General features: G+C 36.5%; 2 protein-coding genes across 17 annotated transcripts in view; one reads left to right on the top strand and one right to left on the bottom strand.

The window, feature by feature from the left end:
• The window catches only part of PHACTR3 (phosphatase and actin regulator 3), a 329,288-nt gene extending 316,534 nt beyond the window's left edge, over positions 1-12,754 (top strand). For all 15 annotated transcript variants that reach the window (XM_056812889.1, XM_007475643.3, XM_056812891.1 and 12 more), the window contains 5 exons: positions 1,213-1,268; positions 5,948-6,009; positions 7,696-7,836; positions 11,084-11,160; positions 12,161-12,754. In XM_056812889.1, coding sequence (XP_056668867.1) covers positions 1,213-1,268; positions 5,948-6,009; positions 7,696-7,836; positions 11,084-11,160; positions 12,161-12,176 — 352 coding nt within the window. In that variant the 3' untranslated portion in view covers positions 12,177-12,754. The remainder of the gene's footprint in view (positions 1-1,212; positions 1,269-5,947; positions 6,010-7,695; positions 7,837-11,083; positions 11,161-12,160) is intronic.
• SYCP2 (synaptonemal complex protein 2) overlaps positions 12,319-20,632 on the bottom strand; it is a 123,050-nt gene continuing 114,736 nt past the window's right edge. The window contains exon 45 of one of the 2 annotated variants that reach the window (XR_008915427.1): positions 12,319-12,379. The gene's annotated coding sequence lies outside the window, so the exon portion shown is untranslated. Of the gene's footprint in view, positions 12,380-18,685; positions 19,222-20,632 lie in introns of those variants that run through there. The other variant, XR_458499.3, reaches the window with a different exon arrangement.

Below are 20,632 nucleotides of genomic sequence, written 5' to 3'. Positions count from 1 at the left end.
ATGTTCCAGCATGTGGGGAGGTGCTGTAGCATTCTAAGGATCATTCTTTGCTTTGTTCTGTGATGGGGATTCTATAAAGCCAAATATTTCTGGAGGCAGCCTCAACATCATCTGTGCAAGTCTCTGGTGGGAACTCAGATTCCACCACCCATTTATTGTATCCATAACATTGAGCTGATAGCGGAAATGGGCTGCTTTGCTGTTCTGACCCTGTGCCAGATTTATTTTGGTGACAATAAGAGGATCTTCAGCTTAGCATTAATTTTGACTAATTATTCCCTTCCTGACAAGTCTTTTATTTTCTGCTGCTCCCTCTGACTCCAGCAATGAAAAATGAGTTATAAAGACAACAATAATGTGTCTTAATATTGCCAGTCTTCCTGCAGTCGACATAAACACTCCATCTCAGGGTCTTGGATGCCTTTCCTAAAACAGCGAGTGAATATGTGTGGGGGTGGGTGAACATTATAATCCTGGCTCCTATTAGCAATATTATCTGGGGGAAGTCTCATTTGTTATTCAGGATGAAAGCAGCCTGGCTCTGATCGTCTGATTTTGAGACTCAGTCTCCAGGCTGCACAAGCGAAGGCTGGCAAGTGGATGTGAAGCTACATTAGACACTCCCCTCTGCATGAGGTTGTAAGCAGTACAGGGATTTTCGCTAGCAGGCAGTAGTACGGTGGAGGGATTGAGCTGTCAGTCAGCAGCAGCAGCAGGGAAATCTCTTACAGGTTTCCTCCTGACCAGATTGCCTTCTACTGGAACATATCAGTGGTGACTCTGGGGGAAAAAAAGAAAGCAAGCAGTTCAAAGGTTTGCTACCATTGTGGAATGAATTGTTGCTCAAACAGGAAGACTTCTAGAATGTATCTACTCTTTGCTATAGTGTTTTGTTACTGAATGAGGTGGGTGTTGACAGGCAATGGTTTGGACCAGTAGAATCTGAAGATGAAGATGAAGATTTATAAATTTCTTGAAAGGACTAAAATGCTAGCCTTCTAAACCACCAAACTTTCCCAAGGTGCAGCAGAGAACTTTGTCTAGATTTAGGCAAAGAAGAACCACCAAAGATATAGTTTATGTTTTATCTTCCTCCTGCTTTCTAGAAGGCAATTTTTGGAGGCAGGAGAGACACCTTCCTACCACAACTCTTGGGGGAATAACTCAGACAGTCATCATGGTACAAAACGTAATTTTGGTGTTTTTCCGCAGACGACTGAGCCAAAGACCTGCTGTAGAGGAACTAGAAAGAAGAAATATCCTGAAACGTGAGTAACTGTTGATTCCTCCAGAGAGACCTTGCACATATTTGTGTGTGTGTATGTGTTATGTTAGTACTACTGAATGAATCTGCCTTATTAGACTTCTCTGTGCAATTAGGCAGAAATTCTAGCTTCCTTCCTTTGGAAGATGAATATTCTACCAGTACTTTTGGTACCTATTGTTTCTAATATAGTTTGAGTAGCTTAGATGTTTGTATGAAGTCATTTGGGAAGAAAATGTGGAAAGCCCTTTCAAAATCCATCAAGGAAAAGGAAGTATTGGCATTATACCTGCAGTTTTTGATATCAATTGTAAATTAGAAGAGCTAGTTAATGAATCTTCCCAGAAGAGTGGAAGGACTAACAGCAGATTGACTTGCAGGGCAATAATTTTAAAAGTGATTTTCTGGGCAAGTGTCCAGGACGTTGTGAATTTGTTAATGTCCATAGACATTTCAGATAGCAATAGGGGAGTCTAAACAAGTGTTGTAAATCAGAGAAAGAGAGCAATATTTGTATATATTAGAAGTTGAAGTTATAAACCTTGGAGTTCAAGGAAAGGGAAAATGAGTTGTAATACTTATTGTTTCCTAGGGCTTTGTGTTTTCCTGGAACTTTTCTACAGTTATCTAAACACCTATCTGATTGTGCCCACATGATTTTGTAGGATGTAAACAAATAAAGGAGACATTGACATTTTTTTTGACTCTCACATTCATAGCTTGGAATTCATAGGCCAGATGTCTTGAGAGATTATTTTTGATCATTTCTGATGATAAAAATCCTCCTAAGTTCTGATTTTAATCAGATAATTCTCTATGTAATTGTCTAGGCAATGGAGTTTGTTTTTTCTCATATAAGCATGAAGAAGTCATTTTCCACAAAGAGAAAAGTCCCCAGGGCCTAAATTTTGCAAGTGTATAATTTCTTCTTTTGTGTTAATAACACTGAGGACATTCTCTAAAGTGCATGCTTTGTTGCCTGAATGGTCTTTCCTCAGGCTAGCCTTGATGTTGAACATGTTCATTAACAAACTCATCCAAGAAAGGTTTGTTGGCCTGCTGATGACTGATTCCTCAAAACTAGTATCCATTGATAGATGATCCCTTCATAATTCCTTTTCTTATTATTCATATCTGGGATTTTAGAACTGTGCATTTTCATACTTATGGCAATTAAAAAAAAAACAGAGGCATGGAAAGTTAGAGCTGAAAGAGAGTTGTCAGGATTGGTGTGAAGAAAGCCCTAAGGATCACGCCTCCCCGTATGTTAACTAGACTAGCTGTCAGGAAGAAAAAATTCTATATTTCTAACATTGCATAAGCAAAATGGACAGAGAATAGAAGCCTTATTGGTCATATCATTTGTCAAAGACTTGATTCATCTCTCATTAATTAAATACACTTCTCCTTAAAACTCATGATAAACACAGGTCCAAGAGGTTCATGGCTTTCATGGGGAATGGAGTTGATGTAATCCAGGGTCCTCAGCCCAAGAAGCATATTCTATTGTTTGGTAGTAACATCTTTGTTGCTACTGTGGGTAATGGAGTTAGTACTTCTTAAAAAAAACATACAGTGCTTATAATTCTATTCTTATAAATGGCAGTCTTAAATATAGCCACAGTGCCAGGCTGACTAAATAGTATTCATAGAAACTGCATGCCCCCTCCTTTTTCAAAGAAATAGTAAAATAATGAATTTCCTCTTCTGTGACCATGGAAATCTAGCCACAGATAGCGACCTCTCTCCATTGTCTTCACACAGTCCAGTGCTTAGCCCTGAAACATTCTGGAGAGTCAAGAGTAGGAGTTGCTGAGAATTTCACTATAATTTTTCTCTCTTTGTGTGGGTGTGAGATGAGATACCATATATGGTATTAGCCATGAGGGGAAGCACTTTCTTTCCTGATACATAGGGTGGAATCCACGGAGGACTTTTCTTGCCATATTCTATTTTCTGGCATGTAGATGATTTTTATAGTAGCATCTCTCTGTTTGATCCCATCCTTGTGCAGGGGACACATGTTAATAATACCTCCCATTTCCACAGTACTCTAAGGTTTCCAAAGTGATTCCTTACTACAGCCCTGTGAGGTAGCACAAGGATTATCCCCTTTTCACAGATAAGGAAACCAAGATCTGGTGGTGAAATCAATTGCACAGTCACAAAGGAAATAAATGCTAGGACTAAAATTCAAAGGCAGATTCCTATAATTGAAGTCTCCCAGGGAGTGTTTCCACTGCCCCAGACAATCCCAACTTTACCTGTGTGTGAGGTGAGTGCAAACACAGCTACTGATGAAGGGATCTTCCTTGGATTGCTTAATCCACTCTACTGGAGGCAACAACACATTAATAAAATATCAAGGAAGAGAACAGGGCAGGGAAAAAATTTAACTGCCAAAGCCTTGGTTTTCAACAATGCTAGGAGGGAGAGAGAAGCTCCACTGTAGGATTCCTACAGAAGAATTCATAATATCAAGCTTATGCTCTTGTAATGTGAGCACTTACCTGGCCTGGGTCTGATTTCATTTGATTCCTCTCAGGTCATGTTAGACCTGTCTGTGAAGCACACTCATTGTTCGCCAATAGTAAAAGATGTTTTGCCATTTCTTTTCTCTGAAGCCTCCATAGGTTTCAGGATGGGATTTTATAGTCCCAATTATATTGTTAGTTTTTCAAAAAACAACCTGAAAATTGGTGACTGCTTTCCATTCATCTCATAAAATCATCCTAATCTCATTAAAGAATATACAGTTTATCTGATCAATATGATGAGTCACAACAATTCCAGGGAACTTGTGATGAAAAATGCTATCATGCTTTGGGAAAGAGAACTGATAAACTGAATGGAAATTCAAGTATATTTTTTTCTCTATTTTTCTTGCTTTTCTACCCCCTGAGACATAGTTAATGTGGAAATAGGCTTTGAACAACTTCATATGTATAATAGGCATTATATTTCTTGCCTTTTTACTGGGCGGGGGAGGAGTGAAGGGAGGAAGGGAATTTGGGAATAAAATAAAAATAACCAAAAAAAAGAAATTATGCCTAAGAACTAATAACATAGCAGGTTCACATTTTCCTTTGAAAGAAAGTCCAAAATAAGCAACATGGAGATGCATCTTTATAGGAGAATTATGCTGAGGCATGTAAACCACATGGCTTATTTTGGAAAACAATTCCTGTGTGTTACTGAAGGAAATCCTGCTGATTTATATAATTTCTGGTGATTCCATATCACTTTTTCTGAATATCCAGCTATGTTCAGGTCCTGGGGATGAATCTTTATTTAGTAACCAATAGCATCAGAAATAGAAAATCCATTATCTCATATCCCAGGGCAAGGCATACATTTTACACACATTACAGCTCTCTGGTCTATTTTTAGCTTCTGTGTACAGGAGTGATCATGGTTTGAATGTTAACCAGTCACAAATCTCAGAGCAAAGCCAGCTTAGGTTAGAATTTCAGGTTTGTTTGACTTATTTATTTTTTTTAAGGCAACCACAATAAAAATTTCAAGGCCTCAGTAGTGAAGGCAATTTTGAGTGTGTGTGTGTGTGTGTGTGTGTGTGTGTGTGTATTTGTACTTAAAATGCAATTTGAAAATACAAATTCTAAGAAAGCCCATTTCCTCTTAAATCTCATTAGCTTCAAGTCTCAACTTAAGGATAAATCTTTGTTAAAAAAAAAAAAGCAATGGATGCTGGTTAAATTGTTGTAAAATAGGTATCTAGTACCTGGTTTTCCTGAGAGTCAGTTTTCATAGCAGTTTTAAATTTGGATGACGGGATGGATCAAAGATTTCTAACTTGATGGGATGTTTGAAGTCATCCAGTGCAATCTCTTACTTTTATAAATAAGGAAAGTGAATCCTTGAGAGGTAAAGTTATTTCTTAAAGTCCACACAGGGCATAAGTGTGGCAGAGCTGAAAAATGAATGCATCCAGATTTATCATTCTTCCCACTGACTAGACTGGGACTCAGGAGACACGGACCCTACAATAGAGTCATACATTTTAGAATCTTAGGGATCAATTAGTCCAACCCTTTCATTTTACAGATGATGAAACTGAAGACAACAGAGGGGAAAATGATTTGCTTTAAGACTACACAAGGACTATGTAGCAGACCTAGGATTTGAATCATGAGTCCTCCGATTCCTAAGTCAGTCAGTAAACATTTATTATGCACCTACTGCATGCCAAGCACTGAGCTAAGCCCAGGGCTTGTGCTAATACAGTATACTGTTTTCTCACTCTAGCTCAATTGCTTGCTAACTCTGAGGTCCTAAACAATTTTTTTCCCTCTCTAAGAATCAGTTTCCTCATCTAAAAAACAACAACAACAACAAAAAAAAACCAAATAGCCTACTGGACTAGATAATTTTTTCATATCCTTTCCAGCTTCAAAAATCTATGATTCTATAAATTGTTGAGGATGAAGTTAGTTCAGCTGACAGCAGCAATAAGCACTTCTGTGGACCAAGGTTGTTAGAGGCTCTGGCACTGTCCAGAACAATTAGAGAAAAGAGCAATGTAGATAGATTAGAGAATAGCTGCATATTCATTCCGCTGTACTCCAGCTTCTGTAGTGATGTTTGGTGGAAAGTTTGGCTGTCCTGGAAGCAACTGTTCTTTTGAAATGAAGAAAGTTATATCTTTCTTTGCGTCTTCCACAGAAAGAAATGATCAGACAGAGCAGGAAGAAAGGCGGGAAATCAAGCAGCGATTGACAAGAAAGGTAATCAAAATCTTTTCTATTTTATTTCTTTGAGAAAATATGGTGCTAGGCTAACTGAAGCAGAAAGTGTGAACATATCTGACTGTATGGACCCTTTTATTAATTAATATAGGTTGTCTCTTTATGTCCTTTCTGGGGAAGCATTTACTGTAAAGTATGGTATCTACTTCATTGAAACAATTTGACTCTCTATGGGAGTCTACTTCTTTGGGTCCTAAAGAAGCAGTACCACTGGCCACATCTGGATGAAAGTGTCTTTACTCTCCATCTCAGGCTAAGTGTCCTCTGAGCAGCAAGTGTGTTCATGCACTAATTATACTTGTTAACTTCTCTAAGAGGACCAAATAGAAGTCAAATGTCTTCAAGACCCATCTTTGAGAAACTCTGTAAACCTACCCATAGTCCAGTAAAAAAGAAAACAAAGCATTATTTTGAATACAGAAGGCCATAACAATAGGGATAGTAGAACTTCTGGTCTACAGTTTACTATTATTATTACATTTTAGTTTCTCTAGAAACTTCTGTGGTTATACACTTCTGTGGTCATACAATGTCCTAACAACAACAATAAAGGCTCACAATTAGATAGTACTCCAAGGTTTGTAAGGTGCTTTTGAGCCTCATAAAAATCCTCTGAGATAAATGTTATTATCACTTTTTTTTCAAATAAGAAAACTGAGGCATAAAGCTCAACTTTTCTAGCGTGAAGCTATTCACAGAGCTAGTAAGTGTCTAAAGGAGGAGTTAAACCCATTTCTTTCTAACTCCAAATCCAAATCAATAGGATTTAGTAAGCATCTGCTAAGCACTGTACCAGACATTGGGAATATAAAGAGGAGAAAAATGGTCTGCCCTTGAGGAGCTTGCATTCTTTAAGGAAACTCACCATGTACATATAGAAGTATGTACAAAATAATTGTGTTATTAAGTTTGGGAGTGTAAGGGGGAAACATTTCTCTCTACTCTTTCAGAAGATGACTAAAGATAAAATGGATTGTGGCCTGCAATAGACTAGAAAATTTTAAATTCTAAAACTGCAAGGATAATTAAATTCAATGTTGCTATACACTCCACTCTAGTCTGTACCATGGTCATAATGTGTTCTTGTCTATTTAAAATTAATGGATCATTCTATATGTGCTCAACTTATAAATATTAAACGCACAATTACATTTATGACCATGACAATACCAAAAAAAAAATCCCCAGTGGTACGTATTCCTTGGGAAGTTACCTTTTCTATGACATAAATTCAAAGTGTCTCCGAGTTAAATATATGTGGCACTTGATATTTGGAAAACTATGTCATGGATTGCAGAGACCCAGAAGAGTCATCATCCTTTTGAAGCTGAGCCTCTGGTAATGCAGTTACACAGATTCTAGTGCCAGTCTCTTGTTGAAGCTGCTCCCTTTGGTAGGACTAAGTAAGTCCTACACTCTGCTGGTAAAGCCTTTGTAAACCTCTTTAGAACTTCATTCTACCAAGTAGGTGACCCCAAATTTTCTTTTGAAAAATATTTTCATCTCTTAAATCTTATAAATAGGAGGTGATTTAGTTTCAAATTCCTGTTTTCATTATTTTGAGGCACATTTATGATGAAGAAAACCTGGAGCACCTTGCTCAGAATAGTTTGTGAAAAATAAGTTAACTTATCATTTATTTATTTATTCATTCATTCATTTTAGCTGAATCAGAGACCCACAGTCGATGAACTACGAGACAGAAAAATTTTGATACGATTCAGTGATTACGTGGAAGTGGCAAAAGCACAGGACTATGACAGACGAGCAGACAAGCCTTGGACAAGATTATCAGCTGCAGATAAGGTGCAGGAAAACTTTTCAGAATTGATCATAAATGGAAAAATATCTTGCAGTCTGTAAATCAGAACTAAGCATAGGATTTTGTGATTCAGTGATCTGGACAACAACTTTAGAATTCATGGGCTCAAGGCTTGAGAGCTGAAAGGGAGGCTTCAGAGGCCATTCTAATTCAGTTCTCACATTTTACAGAAGAGGACATTAAGGCCTGTTTAGATGAGGGAACTTGCCCAAGGCCACGCGGATGGTAAAGAACAGGGTTTGAATTTTAGCACTGGAAGATACAAGGTCACCCAGGTAGTAAATGATCTAGTCCAAGGTCCTTTTAAGACATGAAGAACCTAGGAGGAACCTGAGGCACAGAAAAATTAAATGGCTTGCTCAGAGTTACCCAGGTAGTAAATAACAGTTAGGATTTTATTCTAAGCCCTTTTACTCCAGACTTAACATTCTTTTGCCTATGCTATGACATTAATATGTCTCTATGCACTTTAAGCACGTTATATTTCCTATCCCATCCATGTTGTATGTCATCTAACCCTTACTCTTTCTCCATTATCTATCCTTCCTCAAAATTATAGATATCCTAGAAATCTTTTACTCCATAAATACTTCAAAAAATCCATGATTTTTCAATATTCTTTGTTTTCTGACACACATTGGTACCTTTATGGTATAAGAACATTTCAAGAATTGCTCTATCAAAAAACAATTATCAAAAAGTGTTTCTATGTGTAATTGAAAACAAACAAACAAGTAAATAAATACAAGATTCCAAAAAGAAAAAGGAATTGCCCTAACAAAATACACATAAAAACTATCATTATCTGGTGACCAAGTCCCTTCTTCTATGTCTCAAGGCTTAGATAGTTGGGTTCTTGGATCACAGACATATAGTTCATCTTCACTGTCTGGATACCCAAATCCTTTCCAGCTTAGAAGGGCAAGCTAAGGTTTATGATATACTGGCACAGACTTTGGGGACCCAGGGCCATTCCTACTCCATAATAGATCATGGGAGGAAGATTTAGTTAGTGGAAATCTTTTTTTTAAACTCACATATGTATATAACAGCAGTCTTTTACTTGGAAGGGAAAAAGGAGAGAGAATAGCCAGGTGGCATCCTTTTTGCCATCAGATAAAATATATTCTTTTGAGAACTGTAATGGAGAAGCTTCTCTCTCCTGCTTCTTTTGAAGTAGATACTACTTTTCCTTTAATTGATGGGTAGGACAGGAATATGCTGGTAAGCCAGATCTTCAAAAACTCCAGGATACATTTTAAAATTTAATATGCATTATTAACATTCCCTTCATCACTTTCTTAAGTCTAGACAGTTAATTGAACAAATAAATCCCTGATTTATAGTATTTGCTGATTTCTGAGGTGTAAATGCTAACACTAGAAATTTGATAATCAGCTCACAGCTGGTATGAGTTGGCTCCACAATACTCTTATAAAGGGCCTCCTGGGTATTAAACAATGGAATGGAATTAAAAGTACATATTCTATAGGAGTGTATGGCAAAGACCAAAGGCATACCATTGTTAAATCAGGGGAAAAAACTCTCTTCTTCTCTCAATATCAATGACAGGGAAAAATAATGAACTAATTAATGGATTGTTTTCCCATTAATATCCCATTTAGAATGTAATTTGGAAACTAAGAATACTTTTAAAAATTTAAATTATATTTTAAACTGAAACACCACAAAATTATCATTTCCATATCTATAGAAGAATGTAGAGTGAGTCCATGTGAAAACATGCATCTCAATTTCAAACTACTTGCATATAATTTTACACATTACCTTCAAACCTATGACACTTGTGCTACCTTGTGAACTTTTTTCTTCTCTTGGGTGTAATTAAAAAAAAAACTTTAATTTGCTGTCTTTTTGGGGAAGGAGCATCACTGTGTCTAGGCCACACTCTCTTCTCCAACTCTCTTACCCCACCTTTAATCAAGAGAAGGAAAGAAAAACCCTCATGAAAACCAAACATAGTAAAGTAAAATGAGTTCACACAGTGGTCATGATGAATAATGTATATCAATGCCCCTTCTCTCCATCACTTCTGTGACAGACAGTGTGGGACAACATGTTTCCTCATGGGTCCTCTGGAGTCATGGTTGGCCATTGCTTTGGTCAGAGTTAAAAGTTGTGTTTTTTAACCATGTTGTTGTCCTTGTATAAACAGTTCTGGTTCTATTCACTTCACTCTGCATCAATTCTTACTACCCCCAATTCTCTAGAATGTTCACTTTTGTGATTTTTTTAGAGCACAATGACAGTTCATTATATTCATATTCTACCATTCATTCAGCCATTACCTAAATGTCCAAGAGACCATTTAAAGTACCCCCCCTTAGAATCTAGCTCTTTTCTTTTCCTCCTTTTGTTTCCCATTGAATTTGAGCTATTTCAATATTTCCCTTTTTTAATACCATGAGTTGCAGTGACACTAATGAAAACAAATAGCCAGGAACTAAAAAGCATAAATAATACTTTAATAAATGTGCTAATTGCTCTATCATACTCTGGGCTTTCAGCACACAGCTATTGAATTAATAAGCATATGTAGAAATAAAGACACCTCATTTTAATATGGAACTTTAACAGTTGGTAGAATTTAGTCCATTATCCATTGCAAATAAATTCCTGAGGGTTATAAGGAGCAATGAGAATGGATGACACTTGTAGCAGCCCTAAATAAGATCCCTTACCTTAAATGTGAGATAATATTGGGCTCTCACACAGACCCCTTTACCATGCCTTTTCTTCTCACTAGTGGTACTGTCTATTCTGGGCCTCTCAGACCTTCTCTCATGTTCCTTCCTCAGGATAAGGGTCTTGGGGCTGTTGAAAGCATCTTCCTGCCCTGAGTGGGACAAGAAATGAATGAAACAATGAACAATGGGGTTACCAAACTACAAGGACATAAGTGCCCTGAGCCTAGAAAGCGAAAGCCTCTGACCTAGTCCCGTTACTGCTACCAAATAGTTATGTGACATTGGGCAAGTTCTTTCCAACTCTTAGCCTTAGTTTCCTCCTCTGTAAAATAAGAGGCTTAAATGAGGGCAGCTGATTTAAAATCTTTTCCAGCCCTAGAAACTTTCTGATTCTGAAAAAAAAATGTCTCTGTATTTTCAACCAATGTTTTGTATTTTGTATGTTTGTTAATTCATCTTTTGTATGTTTCAAACCATCTGCTTATTTACTAAAAAAATGTAATGTCCTATTTTGTAATTCTAGGCAGCAATTCGTAAAGAGCTAAATGAATACAAAAGCAATGAAATGGAGGTACATGCATCAAGCAAGCATTTGACAAGGTCAGAGTTGTTGGTTTGTATTGCATTATCAACATGGTTCAATATGGTATTTTTAAAAAATTTCCTGAATCTGCAAATGCTAATAAAATTGAAGAGCCACAAGGGAATAAACTATTCTGCTTAAGGCAGTGTTAGTTGGGACACAATTAGCATTGCTGTAGAGAATTTGGTTAGATATACATCTGTTAAACAGTCCAGACCTAAGTCATCCTAAATTAAAAGTACAGATTTCATTTTAAAAGACCTTAAGTTCCTATGTAGGAAAATGAGAAAACTAGTCAATAGTATAATAGTAATATTATTATTGAATATTCATTGCTTTAGATTCCAATATAGCATTGAAGTTATCAAAAAATCTACTATATCCTTGAAGTCAGCCTAAAAAAGTTCACTATTTCTCGAAGGATATCTATAAATTTTACTTTAAAATAATACTGACATATGGAAAATATAGCTTCCTAATAGATCTTCCCACCTCTTCCTCACCCTTTACCCCCAATACTGCTATCACCATGTCATTCTTTTTCTTAGAAATTTTCAGGAGGCTCTCTATTGCCTACTGACTAAAGTTCCAATTCCTTTGGCTGGCATTCAAGGTCCACAATGGTTTTGCGCTTCTTTATCTCTCTAACCTTATCTCAGCCCATTTCTCATTTAGTGCTCTAACCAAACTAAATACCATACTCATACCATTTGCTAGTTTTAGAATGCCTCTCCTTCTCTGTTTCTCTCTTTTAAATTTAAATTCTATTTCTTTCATGTAGCCCTCCCAGATTCTTAGTAATATTTCTCCATAGACCATATTTCATTTTGCTTTGCCCCTCACTTTTCATATACTTATGCAATAATAGTGTGTATCATAGTTATGTGCCTGTATGCAGGGCAATTGTCTGTGGGTCTTACTCCTCAGCATCTTGTATATGGTGGTACCTTAATATTTGTTAAATGAGTAAATATTGCCAAATACTGATCGAACGCTATCTTTCCTTTTCCTTTTTAGATTCCACAGGCCATAGAGATTTTCTTCTGAGAAGAATTCATCAATTTTTGATACCACCACTGATATTTCATCAGGGACCTTCCCCAAAGTTCAGCTCACAATAACCTGATGTTTATGTGAGCCAAGCAGGACTGCACAGGTGAACTCTGCTGCACTTACCTACCTTCGAGAGGAGTCACTGGAGGGTGTTTCACTTTTTGATGTCCAAAGAGTGGTGACCTGTGGGGGTGGGAAGATTGGTTGAGGAAAAAGACCAGTTGGAGATACTAGAAGAAAACTGTTGTTCTCCTTTGATACTTGTTTCAAACTGTACTGCAACGTAGCAGGGAAGAGGAGACACCGTGCATGCACAGGCTTTACCATCCCAAGGCCTCTGACATCAAGGACGTATGACGCACTGTCATTCAGTATTATGTTGATGAGACATTTTTATTCTTATCACAATTAGTTTGTAAGCACTTAAGTTCATGTTATACAAAATGATTTAATGTATTATAATTTTCTTTTTTATATAATGTCTAACAAGAACACAGCTGCAACATTTTGATTCCTGTTAATTTGTTCTTTAATTAAATGACTACTTGCAGGAAATAAGCACAGCTTTTACATTTTCTTGGGGCTGGAGCAGAGAAGACAGTGATGAAATTAGTGACATAGTAATATTCAGTCATCAAATCAAAATCAAAATCAAGTCAAAAAAGTCTAAAAGTCAAAAATCATAAAAGATCATCCCAAGATGTAGTTGTGTGGAGGTGTTTTGAATTGTTTGAGGGTTACATTAACTTTTTTGCATTGGTGTAATTAAGTTCTGATTTCTGTGATTAGTTTTGTCTCATTCATTCATTAGGCTAAACAAATGCATTGAAATTTTCAATTAACCAGGAAATAAGTAATTTTTACCACATTTTAATATCAGGCAATAGTCTCACACATAAGCAAAAGCCTGCCTTGAAGGAAAATAAGGAAAATTGAAACTACACATGCAAGAACATATAATTTTACTGTTTACCAGGGCTATGAGAAACTATTTAAAATGTAAAAGCCATTATCCTTAAGTGTCAAACAAAATTCAAAACCAGGCTCATTGATGGTAGTCTAAAAAACGTTTTATAAAAGTATAGTATAGTATAGTGAAATGTATAGTGAAAAGAGTACCAAGGTTGGAGTCAGAGGTCCGGAATTCAAATTCCTGCTCTGTGTGATTCTGCATTGTACTAGATGACCTTTAAAATTCCTTCTATCCCTATGGTTTTATGACTTTTTGCCTCATGCTTTTCTCTTTTCCTTCTCCTTTTTAAAAGATTCTCTTTAGTCTTTCTCTCTTTCTTATTCTTACCAGTTGCCTTAAGCCTGCCAATGATATCTGTGTCCATTGCCAAACTTGGGTGGTAGCACTCAGGTCACAAAGTTGCTGACTGCTCCTTTTCCCTGTCAGATTGACACACTGTTGGGCTGTCTGTTCTTATGTGATGAAAACAGAATTACCCACAATTCTGCTGGATTGGATCACCATAATTCATTTCTGGGCACCATTTCATTTACTATAGTAAATAGGAATGTACATAAAGCTATCATATAAAAGATCAATATTCATATTAGTGTGGGGGCTCTCTCCAATGCCATAGATAGAAGCCCTTCTGTTTCTTAGTATAGTTTTTATGAACTGTGAATGGACAAAAAAAAGTAATCCTCTGGTGACCAGAATTCTGAATTTAGCTAGAGCAGTTCCAGTCTCACTAACAAAAAAATCAAAGTTGAACCTATACTCAGCAGCTTTTCTTCCTCCAGAGGACTACTCAGGAGAGCTTGTGTTCAGCTTGCTGAACTTTTGAGAACCACCTGCATTACCTCTAGATCAGGATGAGGCATCAGAATAGGAATATAACAGAACAAGAAACAAACTAAATTTAAATTAGCTGACACTAAAATATAGCATTCTATTTCAGCAAAAAATGCCAACTTTGAAGACTAAATCATTTGGCCTTCAGGCCATTAGATAAGGGAAACAAGTTTAGTATTTTCCCAGCAGCTGTTGAATGTATTTTTTTTTGGTTGCTTTTAATGTCTCTTTCCATCCAGGTAATGGATGGGATGATACAGCAGAAATAGCAACCTGGGGCCTGAAGTAAGGAAGCAATCTAATGGAGGAATGGGACTCATTGTTCAGATCTGAAGCCCAGATAAAGTGCCCAAATGGTATTTAAGCCTTAATTGATAGTAAAACTTTGGATACATATAGAGTCACTTTTTGCTCCTCTATGAATCAAGTTGTAAATACAATACTCGTTATTAGCAGTTGTAAATGCCATTCTACTTAACATTATTTTAATATCTCTAATTACTTGTTATATTCTACTCAGATTTGATTTACTAGTTGACAGTAAAGCTTGAGATGAGGTTAATATTTCATGTTCATCCTAAGAAGAAGAACTGAGGTAAAAGACTTGAATATGGCTGGTTGTCAACAAAATCATGAACCAATCAAATATTGGGATGTCTTCTATATACACTGTGAAGTGTAGTAAAAAAAAAAAAGGTATGTGACATAATCTCACACTTGAAATCTAGTAGGATAAAAACAACCCATGAGAGAGTTAAAGATTACTGGATTGAGATTACAAGGAACCTCAGGCTCCATTGCTGGTCACTACCTGTCTACACAAACTCTCTGCCAATGTAAAATAAGGGAGCTGGAGTAGGCAATTTCTGAGGTTCTGACCAGTCCTACAACTTTGATTCTATGAATTAGAGAATAACTGATTACTAATTTGTAGTCCTGATTACAGATATCAAAGACATTCAAAAAAAGGAGGGATCAGTAAGGAATAACAAGAAAGGCTTAATGGAAGATGTGAAACTTGAGTTGTCTTTGACAGATTGGGTAGTAGTATCCTGATAATTATAGATAACATTTATGCAGTATTTTAAGACTTGTAAAGGGTTTTACACATGTGATATCATTTGATTCTCACAATAGTCTTGAGAAGTACATGTGTTTCCATTTTATAAATATGGAGTGTCAGAAAAAGGGTTCAAACCCACATATTTCTGGGATCTAAGTCAGTATTCTTGCCAATGTGTCATGCTCCCAATAGATTAGAGATTCCTAACTTTTTTTCCCTGTTCTAGTGATAGTCTGTTGAATTCTATTGATAGCCTATGGACTCTTTATCAGAAAAAAAAATTAAGTACACAGAGGTACAAAGAAAGCCAAAAATATCAAAATACAGTCAACCAAAATGTAAAAAACAACAACAAAAAACAAACAAGTTAATGGAATTGAAGTTATGAATCTTCTATAGATGGATACCAGAGTATTTATTAAGCACTTACTATGTTTCAATAATATGTGCTAAGTGCTGGGGATACATATACAAGCAATGAGTTTTTACATTCTTATATATACTTATATACTAATGGGGCAAAACATATGAGAGATGAAAAGCAGTAAAGATAGAAGACAAATTCAAGGTTGGCAAGTGAACAAGAACCAAGGCTCAAAAAAGAGAGTGGCAATGTGTCAACTTTGAAGAAAGAAAATGTGTGATATAGAGTAGTAGGAAATAAAGCTGGATACCGGATAAGATCTGTTAGTAACATGCTGGATAATGGAAGTGAGAGAAAAATATGGGGTCAGAGAGATTGGCTTTAGAAAAGCTTTCATGATGATGAAAGAATAGTGATGTATGTGGTAAGATCCTGTACTACTAGGTCATAGTAGGAATGGAGAAGAAAGAATATGTCAGAGACCTTTTGAAGGAAAAAGAGAGGAATGGTCAACAATTAAGAAAAAAACGAAACAAAAACTCCAAGGTTTCTAGTCTGTTGAGACTAAAAAGAAAGATGTCACCACGGACAAAAAAATGGAAGAGTTGGAAGAATTTGACCGAAAAAGAACTTGTTAGGGAGTAAAGAATTGCTTGTTTGAGACATACAAAATTGGAGGCAATATCAGTACAGCATGGCACTGAGCAATGGAACTGGAGATTTGTAAGAAATTAGACTGGTTATGTAGATTTTTGAGCCTTCCACATATAGATGATACTTATAACTAGGGATCAAATGGGGAAAGGACAAAAGACAGAAGATTTACCCAATATGAGTTTATCTTTCTTTTTTCTTACTTATGAACCAGCACTTTGTTCCTTTTTTCTACAAGGATTTCCAAAAAAGGTGCTAACTAAAAAGAGCTACTAAACATAAGGAATGAAAATGAAATTATAATTCACAGCAGAGTTTTTTTTTAAGATTCAAGTCTTGAAAACTTAAGAGAATGAATCCCTTCTGGTAGAATTTGATATTTGCGCCCTAGAATTATTGGGCAGCCAGCCATCTACTCTGCCAATTTGAAAAGCCACTCAGCTTTGCCCAAAAATCTCAGTCTAATTCTGCCCAAATAAACTTTTATTTTTCTATAGAGAAGACTCAATATAAAATTAAGTATAATTTAGGCAGATGATTTTGAATGAGTGAAAATTAAATTTTTGTCATATTTTAAGATAATTCATTCATTATATATATACATATATATATATAATTTGAAAATAGCATAAAGGTATAATCAAAATCAAATAAGCTAGTATTATAATTTGTAGTGGAGGCACTAACTAGTGAGGCCAATCCCAAAAGCAGGTAGAGTGCCATTGATGCTGTTCCTGTGTGGAAAAAAGTGGGGAGTCTGCCGCTTGAAGATTCATGAAAACATATAATGGAATTGCTGTAGAGCAGTGATGGAGAACCTTTTTGGACTTTGTAGGGACCCCCATGCCATGTCCCACCCATACCCCCTGTGTGCAGTACCCCACCCAACTCTGCATTTGGGGGCAGGGCCGAGCTCCTTGGGAAGGTTCCAGTGTCCCATACTCTATCCTTGTATTTGAGGGATGGGGCCATGGCCACTTTGCTCACTGCTATAGCTTAGCTCCTGGGGCTGGAGGGGCATGGCCAATACCTCTGCTCAGCTGGGGGAGGGTGAAGAGGTAGGGAGGAGGGGCATGGTGATGCCTGAAGCTGAGCCAAGCTCAGCTGTGCTGGGTCCCTGTGATGGTAGAGAGAGGATAGAATGCCCTACCCCCTAAATTTGGGGATGGGGCCAGGCTCCCAGCTAGCCACATCAGGGACCTATGTATAGCCACAGAGAGGGCTCTGTGTGCCATCTTTGGCACGTGTCCCATAGGTTCACCTTCATGCCTCTACAGGAAGTGGAATATTGCAGACATTCTGTAACCAATGCTGGTTGCTAACTATGTGATAGATAGCAAATTCTTTGATTGGCTACAGTTATAGAACCAGAAGAAGGAGCAACTTCAACAGGACTTTGTGTGAAACTTTTTTTCCCTCTCTTGGTTGTTTGTTTTTTAATTGGTTTGACTTCTCTGATGGCTTTTGGTGAGAGACAATATTGTAAGAGGAGAGACCTCTGGCTCTCTCTCCCTACTCCTTGGCTAACATGTGGCCTGGTAAATATGACATTTTTTCTTTCATCTTGGGTGAAAAGATGGCTACAACCTTGTTAGTTTCTCACAACATTTTCATAGGGACAAGACTCATTTCACCAGTTCCTTGTTACAAAATTATAACTTCTTACATTTTAGAATTTATCATAAAGTTAGTAACTCCTTTAACAAGAATTATTCTTAGAAGTTGTTGGTTAATAAGCAAATAATTATAAAGTGCTTACTATGTGGCAGGCACTGTGCCAAGTGCTGGCGATACAAAAAAAAAGGCAAAAAGTAACAGTTCTTTTAAGAAGTATACATTTTAATGGGGGAGATACCATGTAAATGTCTAAGTTCCTGCAAGATATATACAGATTTTATGAATATTAACATGAAAGGGAAAGTCATTAATAGCTAGGAGGACTAGGAAAGGTCTTCAGAAAACAGAATTTGAGCTATCTTGAAGGATGACAAGGAAAAAGAGGCACAGAGGAAGGCTAGAACATTCCAGGAATAGGGAACAGCCAGTGCAAAGCACTAATGAGAACATGAGTGTAGCATTTTGATTGCTGCTAATGTTTGCTCCTTAATTTTTAAGAAATGGCAGATACAGTATCCTGTTTGAGAAATAGCAAAGTGATCAAGCAGTGTAACTGGATCATAGAATGCATAGAGGTGAATAAATTGTAAGAAGCTCATAAAGGTAAGAAGGGACCAGGGCATGAAGCTGTCCTTGACAGCTGAGTGAAGGATGGAGTGGAATGGGAAAGACTTGAGGCAGGGATATCAGGGAGAAGATATGTGATATGAGATCTGGATTTAGAATCAGGGAACCTCTGCTGAAATTTTGACTCCTGTGTGATCTGGTGGAACTTGTTTAATATCTGAGAGTTTCAATTTCTTCATCTGTATAATAGGTATGTATATGGGGAAATTGGGGTGGGGTGGGATGGGGCATAGCTTTGACTAAGGTCTTTTCTAATTCTAAATTTCTAAATTCTATTATCTATTGTTCAATCTTTGAGCTTTTTATTTTAAAAATCGTTTTGTTTTTATTTTTCACTACCTACAAATAAGACCCCATGTTTTGGAAAGAAACTATTTCCAACTTTTTATTAGATAAGAATCTTCTTTATTATTGAAATGACCAGAAACTGTCAGTAAGAAGTATCTATATTAGTGAGGATTCATTTTGTAACCAATTTCCATTTTCACATATTATACCCCACTAAGAATTAAAATAACAATATGTATTTAAATTACTGAAGCAATGATCCTTTTAAATAACTTCTAATTCTTGCCATTTTCCATAAAACGTGTTTTGTCTCAATTTAACAGAAGCACATCTTCAGTTACATCCATTAAGCTGTTACTAAAACAAATGCTGACAGAAGGAACAGTACATTACATTAACTTCTAAAATGTACATTTGTCTAAATTACAGGGAGTTGAAAATTGAACCATCCAGGAATAACTTTTCTTGTTGCTGAGCGATTTGGGAATGAACAAAGCATTGAATGTCACAAGAGGTCCACCTTGTGGTGAAGAGAGGTAATCACCAATGTGAATTCTCTCATCCTCTACGTGATGGAAAATAAATTTCCCCCTGGTCAAGTTCCAAAACTGTAAAACAAGAGAGAATTACTTAATCTCTAATTTCCCTTCCAGGCCTAAAATGTCTAATATTCTAGTAAATTTTTTACTGTTTTGAATAACATTTTAAAAATCCTAATCTTTTGAAAATTCAAAGTTAACGTTATCATCTACATGGTATGTTGTAGGGTTATATAAATCCATATAAATACATTATATGGATTAGTCAACAAGCATTACTGCATCCCAGGTGATATGCTAAGTGTTGGTTAAAAACAGGCCTTGCCCTAAAGATCATACATTCTAAGGAGGGAGACAACACAAATACTTATGTATAGAGAGAGTAGCTGAGACAAGACAGCTGGTAGAAGGGGAGATTTGAGAGGAATTGAGAAGAAAGCTAGGGAGACCAAAAGGCAGAGGTGAATGTTTGGGGAAAAGGCAATACAAAGGTGTAAGGCCAGGAGATGGAGCGTAATTGAGGGATAACTAGATTCATGCTTTCATAGGCATAGGGAACTTACTGGTGAGGACTCCCTTTATCAATGCAATTTGGAATCTTTTCTGCAACTTATAGAGGTGACTAGCTCATTAGAATTTAAGAAACTTGCCCAGAGTCACACAATCACGAAGTGTTAGAGGAAAACCTTGAACTCAGGTCCTCATGCTTTGACAGCAGCATTCTGTTCAATATGCATACTACTTTGGACATATTGTAGAGGGTCTTATATAAAATATAGTGTATATAGTAGAAAATGCTGAAAGTATTTTTGTCTAGATTCAAAAAATTATTGTCAGAGATTTTCTGCTTTTGAAGACTAACAATTTTAAATTTTTAATAAGATTAAATGTTATTAAATGAAGCATGAATACAGTGGTACTCATCACTATTTTTAAGATCCCATAATGTTAAAAAATCTCACAATCTACCACCAGCCCACTCTTCCAGATATATTGTATTTGACTTTCCTTCATGTACTCTGGCTAAGCTGGTCCCCTTGCTATTCACTGGACTTAGTATTCATGTCCCAGCTCTGAGCATTTGCATTGGCCTTCCCCTATGCCTGGAACACATTTTCCCCTTCAGCTTTTTCTTAACTTTCTTCAAAGTTCAGCTCAGGTGTTGCTACGACCTACCAGAAACCCATCCTCATGTCCATTGTTAAATCTCTCTCCTTCACATTAACTCATATTTTTCTCTCTTGTTGTTTACATATAATATCTCACAGCAGAATGTATGTTCCTTGAGGGCATTAAGTTGGAACTTAATAAATGTTTGTTGAATTTAATTAGATTATCGAAACCCTTTTATATAATTCTAAATAGCTCAATGTTGACAGTCTATATCCTTGATCTGAATCCAATAAGATGAAATTTCATGGGAATAAATGTAAAGTTGTATGTAGGTAAAAAAAATCCAATTCACAAGTACAAGAATGGG

Source organism: Monodelphis domestica, chromosome 1 (genome assembly GCF_027887165.1).
Source record: "Monodelphis domestica isolate mMonDom1 chromosome 1, mMonDom1.pri, whole genome shotgun sequence".
In the NCBI taxonomy this organism is placed as follows: Eukaryota; Metazoa; Chordata; class Mammalia; order Didelphimorphia; family Didelphidae; genus Monodelphis; species Monodelphis domestica.
This window is presented reverse-complemented; position numbering and strand designations above follow the sequence as displayed.